Source organism: Pygoscelis adeliae, unplaced genomic scaffold (assembly GCF_000699105.1).
Source record: "Pygoscelis adeliae isolate BGI_AS28 unplaced genomic scaffold, ASM69910v1 Scaffold174, whole genome shotgun sequence".
NCBI lineage: Eukaryota > Metazoa > Chordata > Aves > Sphenisciformes > Spheniscidae > Pygoscelis > Pygoscelis adeliae.
In genome coordinates this window covers 3,226,257-3,239,354 of record NW_008824676.1, presented here as the reverse complement: position 1 = coordinate 3,239,354, position 13,098 = coordinate 3,226,257, and the positions used below count along the sequence as shown (strand labels likewise).

The 13,098-nt window shown below is 38.8% G+C and overlaps 1 protein-coding gene across 1 annotated transcript in view; it reads left to right on the top strand.

The window, feature by feature from the left end:
• RGS22 (regulator of G-protein signaling 22) overlaps window positions 1–11,278 on the top strand; it is a 60,323-nt gene extending 49,045 nt beyond the window's left edge. The window contains exons 20-24 of the mRNA XM_009323126.1: window positions 326–487; window positions 3,465–3,644; window positions 5,189–5,329; window positions 9,374–9,481; window positions 11,168–11,278. Coding sequence (XP_009321401.1) covers window positions 326–487; window positions 3,465–3,644; window positions 5,189–5,329; window positions 9,374–9,481; window positions 11,168–11,278 — 702 coding nt within the window. The remainder of the gene's footprint in view (window positions 1–325; window positions 488–3,464; window positions 3,645–5,188; window positions 5,330–9,373; window positions 9,482–11,167) is intronic.
• The last annotated feature ends 1,820 nt before the right edge of the window (window positions 11,279–13,098 follow it).

Here is a 13,098-nt window from a genome sequence, read left to right as displayed (position 1 = left end):
CCATAATCAATAACAATAGCTGTTTCCATACTTTATAGTATGTAGTCATATGGTCTAAATCATTGTCAGTCATTTCCTCTCCCATCACGTCTTCCAAAAAATGTTGCCCAAACCAAAGTGGAAAAAAAAAAAAAAAAAGAAAAAAGAAGGAAAGAAAGAAATGAAACCTTGCCACATTCTATTGTATCCATGTCATAAACTCATAAACTACTGAAAGTTAGGGTGAGTGCAAAGATAAGAATCAGACAGTTTCCGCTAACTAATGCTTTTGTTATTACTTTTTGAAACAAAGTTTATTTGGTGCATTTATTTCTTCTTTTGACAGCATGTGGACAATAAGTGGGTTTCTTCATCTAGTGAAATAATTGCTTTCCGCAAAGCGCTGTTGAATCCAGTGACAGCAAATCAGTTTCAACGCTTTGTGTCACTGAAAGGAGACCTACTGGAGAACGGAGTGCTCTTTTGGCAAGAGGTACAGAAGTATAAGGTATGGTGGTAAAATGGAGCAATGGGAATATCATTCAATTTGTAAGCAAATGCATCCATTATTGCATATTAGGAGAATTTTAACAAGAACATCTCTAGGCATTTTCTTGTTCATAGTAAAACCTTTTTCACTGTTTAAGCTGTTTTTTCTTCAGTGAAAATCCTCACTTCTTAAGGGTAGTGATTTTTAATGACTTGAATGTATTATCCCTGTATTTCTTTATACTTCTTCAAACTGTAACATTCTTCTGAGTCTCTAAAGGGACACTACTAACTAGCTAATGCCCAGATTTCAGTATACATCTGTTGAGCAGTAGAAAATATGTAAACATTAGAATGTTCATTCTGTCTTTATAGTTACATACTGTTAAATAATGGGATTATTGCTGAATTTGGTAATCCCTCAAAAATCAGAGAAAACTTTTAAATTCAATCAAATGTACAGATGTAAAGATAGTATCTACCCAAAAACCTTACATGCACAATGCAGACCCCAGCTCCCTTGCACTCTGTACAGTCACATTTGACTGCAGCTGAGGATGTGGCCAAGATGAAACATGATGGGGAAGGTCAGCAGGGATTGCCTCTCTCCCAGATACATGTCCCTTTGTGAAATCGCTGCTGTGTGGGGTGAAACACAATGGGAAAACTCTGGAGTGAGCAATTAAATCACACTGCAGCCTCCTAGTAGCACCCTGGACTGAATGCAGGGGCACCACAGATCTTTCACTTGTTTCTCATTCCTTTTTGCCTCTGGGATATTGCTTATGCAAGAGTGCTACTGGAGTGCAGAGCCTCTCCTGGGATCCTGAACATAGCCTGTGTACACATGGCAGGCAGGGAGGATGAGGTTAGCTAACATGCTCAGGAATTAGGAGGTAAACACAGTTGATGCTGCAGTAGCACTTAGAGATTCTGCTGCAGGCATGTGGGTGTATTTTTACTGTTTAATTTTATGCATTTGAATTTGAGGTCTGCTTTAGAAGCTGAAGCTCCTCTGTTACCAGGGGGCAATCTCCCCTCCTCACAGAGTCTCTGATCCCCAAGCGAGGAATCATCATCGGCTGAAATGCTCTCTGGGGCTGCTGCTGTCTCTCTCTTGGTTACAGAGTGACTAGCTTAGACTAGAAATTTGACATGAAGGCACCTGAAGTTCCATGACATAAATCCTTCTCAAAATATTTGATGTTTTTTCAGATTTGTGACTCTTCATTGCTACATTGTGGAGGATGTGGAAACTTTCTGCAAATTAATGTGGAGCGTAGTTTAGGTTGTTTTCTTTGCGGATCTGCTCTCTGAAGAAAGCCTTCATTGTTTTATGTCCCACCCCCTCTCCTTCATTTATGTTAATTTTATTTGTCTTCTTATCAAGAGAAAGTACAATCTGACCATATTTCTACATGCATGCGATTTGTCATGGTTGGCAGTTGATGCTCTTTATAGAAGCAAAGGGCTGGAGTAGTAGGAGTGTTGTGGGTCAGGCTGAACTGGAGGAATACTGCCAAAGACGGGGGCAGCACTTTACACAGTGCATACTTGTATTGTCTGAGCCCTATCATGCCATCAGTTTAGACCAAACTCCCTTTAGGAATCAATGACTGCATTGCTCCTTGTAACCCATCGGGCTGGCGGCACATCTTGGGACAATCAAAAAACAAAAAAAAATTTTTTTTAAACAAATATGAAGAAATATAACTCTGTGGATCATTTCCATCTGTTCCTCTATGTTCATGTCTCATCCTTCTTCATATCATATGGCTTGTTTGTCTTCCCTCTTACTACAGCTCTCTGCTTTTTCTTCTATGCTAGATGAGCAAAGGAAGCCATAATATATTCTTAGGATATACGGAATATGTTTTTGTATTGCCTTACTTTCTTCATTGTAGCTGTTATCATTCTTTTTTTCCTTCACAAAACTAAAAAGTATTCATAATAAAACAAGCCAGCTCTTTCACATACCACATTTCTGGTTAAAAGCCCTGTTTTTAATTTCTTTGCAAAGTAAATATCCAGCCTCCTATACCAAAACTAAATGCACATTCTTCATTTAGAGAGCTCTCTTCCTGAAAATTCTCTGGAGTGCTCATTGTGTCTTTACTAGATATATGTGATAATCTCCTAGTGTTATAGAAATTTCTTGATGTTTATGGATAGATGGAAAGTTCGTGTTTCAAAGTGTTTGAAGGAAGTTCTTTCTGAATTATTTTTCCTTCCTGTCAAAGTCCAACGGTAGCATTGTCAGAGTGTGAAAACACAGTAATAAGAGGTTTTACAAGAACAATAGGATCACATTAAAAAAAGTAGAAGCCCCCCAGTGTTTCTTTGAGATCTCACCCTTGTACATTCAGGTTTGTTTTGTATTCTGTCCTGCACAGAGTTATTTCAAACACTGAGGTATTGGGAAACTAGAAAATCTTAACGAATAGGGAAACTAGAAGATTTCGATGAATGGAAGATTGTACTGGTAGCTGAAATTGTCCCCTCTTGTGCCAACATTCCTGGTTATAATACCTTGTACCCTCTAAATAATTCCCCTCTTTTCTTGGAGTATTTAGAGCACTTCTTTGTCTTTTTGTTACCATGGCTATATTAGTCATAGCAGGCTCATTGTGAAAATCAGTGCATTTCACACCTGTAGGTGTGTTTCTCTTTTCAGAAATGCCTCCTATTTGCCAGTAATGTACTTAGACTGAATGCAGGCTAAAAACTATCCTGCCCCATCAGAACGTGCAGGCAGAGATTATCACCTAAAAGCAATGATTGCTATATAACTGCATTTGCGAACCAGAAGTCCCACTCATGTCTTAACTATGTCTTTGACCATGCACATTTGCTGTAAGAATTTTGTGCTACGTACTGAAGAAATTTATTGTATAATTATTTTTGTATGACTGTTACTCTTTGATCACTGGGCCCCTGTATAAAGGGTCTTGCATCTCTCTCTCCATTGACTGAAAATGCTACTTTTCGACTTTCAGGACTTGTGCCATTCTCATTGTGATGATTCCACAGTCCAGAAAAAGATCACAGCTATTATTGACTGCTTTATTAACTCCGCCATCCCCCCAGCTTTGCAGATTGACATCCCAACTGAACAAGCAAAGAAGATTCTGGAGCACAGGAAAGAACTAGGACCTTACATTTTTAGAGAAGCACAGGTAAGAAGCTGGGAGAATCTCTGTAACAGATCTGGCTAGAGTCTGTGTGCCCGATTTTAAGGACAGTCTTTGTTGCTTATGTGACAATTTGGACTCCATACATAAGCCTGGGCATGAAGGAGAACGCTATAGTCATGCATTTCAATGAAGATTGTATGGTGGAGATGACAGAGAGGCTTCAGATATTTACTGCTCAATAAACTGGACAATCTCTGACAGCTAGCTGATCCTGGAAAGGTGTTATCCAGGTCTGTGTTAGGAATTCTGGCAGTAGACGTTAATTCTGTCTATGTTTTTAATCGCTTGTTCTTTATCACTTGGTTAATGTCAGAGAAGTAATTTGTAGTTAGAAAGTTTGTAGTTTTTGTAGTTTATGAAAAAAAAATGCAGCTGTGGGTAAAGCACAAAGAAATCTTAACTTACTGAATGTCTTTCCCTTCTTTATTACAGAAAGTTTGTATTAAATGGCTTTAGACAATTTTCTCTCTGATCTTGGTACTAATCAGACTGAACAGCAATTTGTGAACCTTTACTACAGACTTACTATTTTCTTATTCCTCGTTACTGTCTTCTCTGACTTATCTTCCAAACCCAAGAAAGCTAGTTCCTCTTCTTTTCCTATAAAAATGCCACCAACACCTTTAAACATCAACTGTGAGACCACAAAGTGTTTGAATCACAAAAGATGAATGGTTTGTCAGAGAAAAGGGTTCATATAGGTCCTAAGAGAAATAAGTCTTATTTCAGCCTGTGTAAAACCCAGTGAACTCCAGAAATGTGGCACAAAACCAAGGGAAGAACTTGGCCAAAAAGCTGTGATTGGAACATGACAGTGACTCATATGTCACTTTCAAGTCTGTTGAGCCAGAAGCAGTGAGGTGCTGAGTATGCTCGGCTCCTTTGAAGCCAAGTTTCTCAATGAGAATTAAACATCTAAATAAACTGAAAAATGTGAGCCTTAGTACGTGCAGCAACAGAATTCACTGAGCCCCTCTGTTTGCTTTTCTAAAATTGTTTTTCTTATTCTAGTTCAAAAAAGACCCTGTGAGAGATTATATCATTTAAAAATTATCCAAGATTTGCTCATAGATCTGTAATGTGGTTTAAGAGCCTTTCCAGAGGCAAAAAAGTATTTCCTTTCTCCTAAGGAGGGAAAAAAAAACCCTCTCCCTAATGAACTGAATATTTGAAATACTTGAGCAGAACAGTGGTGCAAAAGCAATTCTACTGGTGTATATTTTATCAGGAATACTTGTAAAAAATGATGGATGTTTTCATTAATGCAAACAATTGTTTAGGGAAGTATAAAAAAAGAAAGTGCCTTTTAACTGTGTTTTAGGAAGATTTCTCACCAGTAATAAACACACTGATGAAAAGCATGTGCCGAGCAAAGCTGGGCTGAAATGTCAGGACACAGTACGTGGGAGGAAGAAATATTCAAAAAGAAATAGTTATTTCATTCTCATGGTAAACTGCATTTTATTTTACAGTAAACTCTGTTCTTTTAATATGGTCAAGATTGACTTTCTTTTCTTTCTGCACAGATGACTATTTTTGCTCTTCTGTTTAAATTTTGGCCAAAATTTTGTAAGTTTCAAAGCAATTTGGCTAGTGACAAAATTCTGCTTGCCTTGGAGAAAAAAAAGGGAAAAAAGATGCGAAAGAAGGAAGGCAAAATAGTAGAGGTAAGGCTCACAAAGTTTCAGGTGACAGCTAGCTGACGAACTGCATAAAAACTCCTTCATGAGCGAACATACATGAATTCAAATATCCCTTTCTCAGCCTGATCCAAAGCTACCGAAATCTTTTTGTCAGCATTCAAGCTTTACATGCAACTCGGTCCTAGGACGATTAGTTCCCAATCCTGCCAATGCATATACATATGTTTAACTTGAAGCAGATGAGTCAATGGAATACTCCTCTCATTAAGCAGAGGGGAAAATGTATTTTAGTCATCTTTTGTGCCAAGAGAAGTGCGAAAAAGAGGGCTGAATTAAAAAAAAAAAATCTATGTACGGTCCATGTGTACAATGGGTAACTGCAGATCTGTTTGCACTTCCAGTATGTACTGTCCTATTTTAGAATTTACAGTCCTGGGTCACTATTGAAAGCAAAACAAAACAAAGCAAAAACAGATTTCATATCTATTTTTCAGAAGGAGCATTTGAAAAGTCTGCACACTATTTTAAAAAATATTTATGTGCTAATTGCTTTGTATAGTCTTTGTCTTTTCTGGAATATTTCTCAGCTTTGACAGTGAAATTGTTAGACTGTTCACAGTGAGTTTCCAGACAGTTTCAGTGCATTAACAGAACTGTGACCTCTACAGCGGAATTCTTGCTTGTAAAATTGTTTTTCTTGGAATTTTATTATTACAATATAATGGATTTTTCTTCTATTGATTATAGGCTTTGCAAAAGTTTATTTTTTACGAAATGTAATTGTTTGGCCAGCTTTGAGGAGAGAACATTCCTTTAAGGGTAGAGGAATTATTGGACTTGCAAACTATCATTAGTAGCATTAAAAGAACTTTACATATTTTAAATACCATGTACACATGTGTTGAGATATTACTCATGATGAGAACCACATGAGTACATGGACAGATAAAGACATATATGCCCGTAAGAACTTGTACACATTGTTATCCTCTTTTAGACACATGAAAACTGAGGACCGGTGAAGTGTTACTCAAGGCCACACACCAATGTCAAGTGAAGTTTAAAACCCAAGAACTCATGTTCCTTTCTCCAAAGCACATTGCCTCCATACAGATATGTCCGGCAAGGCCATTGGCAATACTCACAGTGCAAGAATGCAATATTTCAAAGTAATGCACTTTTGCGTTTTCACAGACTTATTTTTTCCATCTGTTTGTTGCCTGTCTATGAGATTTCTGATTAAGACCAAGGAAGTAAAGAGCAAATCTTGGCCAGGACAGAAGCCTAGCTTTTATGGGGAACAAATGGCAAAGGTGAATTACCCTTCTATGGGACGAGAGGAAATGGTCTCAAGTTGCGCCAGGGGAGGTTTAGATTGGACGTGAGGAAAAATGTCTTTACTGAAAGAGTGGTTAAACATTTGAACAGGCTGCCCAGGGAAGTGGTTGAGTCACCATCCCTGGACGTATTTAAAAGACGTGTAGATGAGGCACTTTGGGACATGGTTTAGTGGGCATGGTGGTGTTGGGTTGACGGTTGGACTCGATGATCTTAGAGGTCTTTTCCAACCTTAATGATTCTATGATTCTAAGCTGGGAAATAGCGTAAGAAATTTTAGAAAGTGACAGGCAGAGAATGCAGTTCAGTAAACAGTCTGCAGGCTATTCTTCTCACAAAAAATTATCAGTAAACCAGTTACCTTTTAAAATCTCTGGAATGAATTGGTGGAACAGATAAGTTTTTGAAATCCTTTTCCCCCTCTATTATTGTTTAAAGAATTTGCCATTCCCTGTTCTCTTGCCTGAGATTTCTGTCCCCTCAGTGACAACGTAACTATTCAAATGATTCAGTATCCCTGAAGGATAGTGATAAGGTTCATCCGACATAAGCGATAGCAGGTTCACTTGGCAGCTTGTAGAAGGTGATGATTTCTTGGCATTTAAAATAATGTCTATGCTCCTCTGCCCCACCAGGCTCATGTTGAAGGAGAGGAAAGTCCTGGCAAGGGTTAGAAATGATATTTTTTTCTTATATATATACTCCCCTCCCTCTCCCCCCCCCCAATCAGTCGGCATTTTGGGTTTATGTCAAAAGGAACAATCATGGTCCTGGGGCAGGAATTTTACTTTCTTCCTTCTCACAAATTTGTCCCTGGGGTGTCCAGCCTACCCTGGCTCACCTCACTTTCTGAACTGACTGGATAAGAGTTGGACTTTTATGTATGGAAAATATGGGCAGACAAGGAGGTTTTCACTGGACAATGATGCATGACTTGGTAGTACTTGACTATCCCAATATTTTTTGTGTGTGCCCATTTATTATTTATGGGGCAAATCCTATCAAAGGCTTCCTGGCAATGGACTCAGTGCCGGGGAGGAGTGGCTGACAGCGAGGGACGCCATGCAAGCACTGTACAATGCAGAGACCTCTTTTAAGCTTAGTGTCTGGAAGGCAGGGATGGGTAGGTACAGGGTGAAGTAAGCTCGAACATTCAACATAACGTGATTGCTTCAGTATTGAGCTGAAATAGTTGTTTTAAAAGATATTGCCTTGGGAGAGTATGGTTTGCTTCTCTGTTTTCACAGATTTGCCCTTAGTGTGGCACAGCTGTATGGGCTCATCTTTGGCCTGTCTGTGGATCTGTTCCGTTGTTAACTGCTAGGTGCACATGCCACATTAAAAAATATCATCAGTCACTTTTTGCAGACTGCCTTGATGCCAGTATTTGTAATTTGTTGTATACACAATTGTATTTTACCTCCAAAATAGATTTTGGATTTTTTGCTTTCAAGTGTATGAAATAGCTTTAACTTACATGGTAAATCTGTTCTTACTCTTTCCATGCCCTTAGCAGAAAAAGGTAGAACCATAAGCATTAACTTTCCTTTTCCATGTTTCTCTCATCTCTCTTTAAGCTTCTTAGCAGTAAGCTTATTTGTTAGTAAGTGGTGCAATGTCATGGGATATGACATTGCCATAACATTGCCTAATTTATTATGAGAAGACATTATTAAAGACCTCATTTAATTCACCATTCTCACTGAGAAAGCTAGCAAACGTAAACTGTAGTATATTAGTATACATGCTATTTCTGTATTTGCTTTGGCATCCCTGTTCCATCAATTGAGTGTGCCACGGAAGTTAGTAAGTCTGCTCTGGAGAGAAGATAAACACCACGCTGCCTGGGAAATTCTACACCCAAAAGTCACCCTTCTAGATGATGGGTCCATAGGACAGTGGGGATGATAAGGAAGGAAAAGGCACCTTGGGAGCAATGATGTAGGATATTCTGATCCTTTTCCAGATCTTTCAGGGACTTTCTGAGTGACTTTGGGAACCATTTGACCTCTCTTTTTTTCTTTCTCATTTGCAACATGGGAGGGTTATATTGCTCGCCTCGTGGGGATGTTGCGGGGTTAATTATGTGAGGTTAAATATGAACATTGATTAATGTTCATAAAGAGTTTTGGGATCATCAGACAGAATGTGCAAATGTGCAGCCTTAATAAAACACTAAAACAACATGAAAATGACAAATAGTTAATCACTAGAATGGTTTACCAAGGGTTACAATGCCTTGTCCTTCACTGTAAATGTTTTAAATGAGATTGCCTGTTTTCCTAACATGTATACTGTAGTTCATTCACAGCTACTGGACCAAGCTGGAATTAATAATGAGAAATCCTATGTTCTACATTTATACCTGAGGCCAAATCAGAGGATCACAATGGCCTCTCTGTCCTTAAAATATGTTCTATTGCAGGTCTGCCCTCTCACTTAGCTATATTTTGGAGCAGCTATTGAATCTGAAATATTCAATAGATATTCTGCAGGAGTGTAGAGGTCAGGAAACTTTGATTAGGACAAAGAAATGCTTTAAAAAAGCAGTATCTTCTGCTATTTTTTATTATGCCAAACATGATGAATTATGAAACTGGGCATTACAAAACATTACTGCATATGACACTATCTCATTTCAATAACAATTTTTGCTTCCTCAGACTTTGCTTTTTACTTCAGCTCAGTAACTATTGTTTATATCTAATTATGACTTCTTATTATTGCCAGGGTAAACAAGTGGGAACAAAACTTATCAGTCTGTCAAGCAGTGCTTTGGTAGATGAGATTGGTGTGGAGAGAGGACCAGCATCATTTTCAAATGGATATGGGTGGCAGGTGAATAATAAACATGTTGCTACAGATATCATCATTCAAGAGAGATAAAATGATCTTGGGAGAATGGGAAGGTGGGGTTTAGTATTGCATACTACTATCACATGGTTCTTTGATAACTGTTCATTCTTCTACAATTAACTTCACTGTTACAAGTTTACCTACCTTACAGGTGATTTTTTTTCTTTATTAATTTTTTTAAGATTTAGGTTCTGAGTAGTATTAATATCTAACAACCTATTAAGCCCTTTAGGTGTGTAGGTTTAAAAAGAATCTTTAAAGATAAATTGAAGAAAAGGAAGTTCAATTCTGGAATAAGAAGCTTTTCGTTATCTGTGAAATTCATATCCTGAAAGAATTTGGTTTAGGCTTGAGTCCTGTTCTGCTCATATGTCAAAAACTGAAGCCAAACTCATTTAGGAAAGCTAGGCATTTGAATAGAAAATCTGACGAAAATAGCTCTTTAGTACTTCTTCCAGAACAACTCTCATGATGCATCAAATCTGTAGTGAAAAGGTAACAGTCATTTTACTGGAGAAACAGGAAGAATAGACATGCCAGCTCGGGCATATCAAGGGATCATTCATAGCCGAGTTGACACTGCCATAACATAACGGGGAATCTGTGCAACCACATAATCACAGCTATGTCATGCGATGCAGGAACAAATCACACTTTGGCCACTGCTTGTATTCTATAGAGCTCTTCACATGGCATTACGTTAGCGATGAGCAGAATATAGAAACAGGCAGTCTGAAATACCCCCAAAATCTGAAACCACAGTGCAAACTGCATAGTTAAGCTCACACTCTTATCCCTTAAATGGACCTTTTTACTTTTTCTCATACCTATTAAAAAAAAAAAAAAAGTGAGTTGAGTGAGCCAGTATATCAATATCAAATGCCTAAGCCCTCAAGAAGAGGCAGGTAATTGCAGAAAGAGCAATAATCTTTTATAGAGCAGTTTCTTCTCCAAGCCCCTTTCTGCTATGGGAAGATGCTAGAAGTTCTTCTTACTGAGTTACGACGTGACAAATTGGCCCCAAGCTTCTCATGCTGTAAGGAAAAAAAAGGCCAAATAAAAGTACAGTTCCCATACTGATTTGGGAGAGTGACCTAAAATTTACATGGAACCTGAACTGTGGTTGTTACAATGTAAAGAGCAACATTTGTTCCTTAGAAAAGGAAAGGATGACATCTCCAGTTGATCTGCCTCTAGTGGTAGCAGCATTCTGCTGGAGAGGGCAGGCAGAAAGAACTGTGAGGCTAATGAGACCTTAAATGATTTGAGAAAGGACACTCTGGAAGGATGTGGCAGGGAGATAAAATCAAGTCCTCAGTAGCACAAAAGACTGGTACTTTGGGAGGGGAAACGTCTGCTGTATTTAGGTTTTGAAGATGAAAGGAGAGAGAATAGGACTCAGACCAGGGATGGAGAACAAATGAATGTAAACATCATATCTGTCAAACTTGCTTAAATTGCATTTCATGGTGTTTTGAGATTCGCTTATTTGCAGCAATATTATTTTTCCCATGATTCCAGTATTGTCATGACAAAACTTCTCTTCTTAATAATTGTGATTATTCAATACAGGGATATAACATAAACAAGTTTTTTGTCTCGTTGAAATGGACCAGGAACTACCAGTGATATGGTCTGGAGGCTGATGGTTTTTAATGGTTCTTGCAGGCTTCCTGGTCATATTCCAAGTACATAGAAGCCTTGGAGCAGGAGAGAATACTCCTTAAAATGCAACAAGATCTGGAGGAAAACTCATCATCATTCCCTACAGGTTGTTAACCAAGCTCTGTAGTTTAGGAGGACAAGCTTATAGCTTTGGTGAAATTCTCTCAGTATAAGGACTTTGTTTGCTCTCCTTGGAGTTGTGTACATAAACCTCTGCCTCTCTTATGCTGTCTGCAGGGGAGTTGCTCTCTGCACCATACTCGTGAGTAGTAAGTTTTCTAAGAAAGGGAAAGTGAAAGTTGCAGGGTATCAGCATCACCTTTACTGCACAGGTCCTACTGCAGAGAGGAATATGGCCATTTCTTCATTCTGCAGAGTGACATGGCAATCCTGTTCGGTTCACTTACGTATTTCACCTCCCTGGCTTCTTGTGTTTCATCAACTTACATACAACCAGAGAGAGATGAAATTTTTTTCTCACCAGTTTGTCAGTATGCTTTCGGGGGATGTAAGAGGCATTGCTTCATCCTTGTTTCAGCTGTGAATATCCTCTTAGGTCTTCCCCAAGGATATTATGACCTGTTTGTTCATTAAATAGCTCCATTTAGCAGTAGGACCAGCCATAGCACCATGTAATATTAAACCCCTTCAGTTTCCCATCATTTTAATTTTCTTTCCATATGCAGGTACCTCATCTATGTCCTTCCTGAAGCCTGGAAACTCCGAAAAATCCACCATTTCTCCACAGAGTAGTGTGATTTTGGAGAAACACTCAAATCTTCCCAAGAAACAGAAAGTGAGTACCAGCCTGTCAACAAGTGTGCTTTGAAATTTGGATTCTTACAAGTTAGTTTTCCTGCTGTCAGTGCTGATGTTCATTAGTAGCAAGTTATCCCGCTCCAAATCACATTTAACTGAAGCTGTAAAGCCTCAACATGAAGGTAAGATTATTTTTCACTTCAACCATCGTTAGTGGACCTAATGTTGACCAGATGGAATTTTGTTGCAAAATGCTAGTCTCTGAAATGCAGTTATCTAAGCTTTCCAGTTAAAATATTTTAAATAGGAGCATGAGATGGCTGGAGGAAGCTCAGACCCCATGGTGTTACTGGCAAGGGCCTGACACAGAACTAGCAATATATCATCTCTGCTGAAGCCAATTAAACATTAGAATGGGAGAAAGAAGTGGGACAGTGAAGAGATCTGATAAAGACAGAAAACCAGATTTTGCTTCAAAGCTTGAATTCCTAGATAGAAGAATCCTCTGGAGGTTTTGCTTTGTTTTTTTAAGCCTATGCTGAAATTAGATGGACTTAAAAAAATTAATAGAACTTGGACTATTGCTCCCCTTCCTTCTCTGCTCCTCCTTCCTCTTTTAATTCTGTACTTCAATGCTGCTATTTTAGGCAAGTTGGTGTCCTGTCCTTGCTAGGCCTCCTAAACTTCCTAGTGCCTGAACATATTCTTCCTGTGGCAGCATTTTCTGTATGTGGCTTCAGAGAAAACTGCAGCATTCCTTGGTCTTCCCTCACATTCTCTTTCTGCCCTCTTATCACCTCCTCTAGTTGCAGTTAAAGTCATCCAGTCACCTTGGACCTTATGCACCTCTGCAGGTGTTACTATATTTCATACATTTATGCCTTTTTGTACTGCAGCTCTGCTTCACACGCAGCTATATCAGTGTGGAGAGTCCTTGCACAGGGGCTTTGGTCCTGCTCTGTAGCTGAGAAATCTCCAGCTGGGCCCAGTGCTCAAAGAATCATAGAATCATAGAATCATTAAGGTTGGAAAAGACCTCTAAGATAATTGAGTCCAACCGTCAACCCAACACCACCATGCCCACTAAACCATGTCCCTAAGCGCCTCATCTACACGTCTTTTAAATACCTCCAGGGATGGGGACTCAACCACTTCCCTGGGCAGCCTGTTCCAAT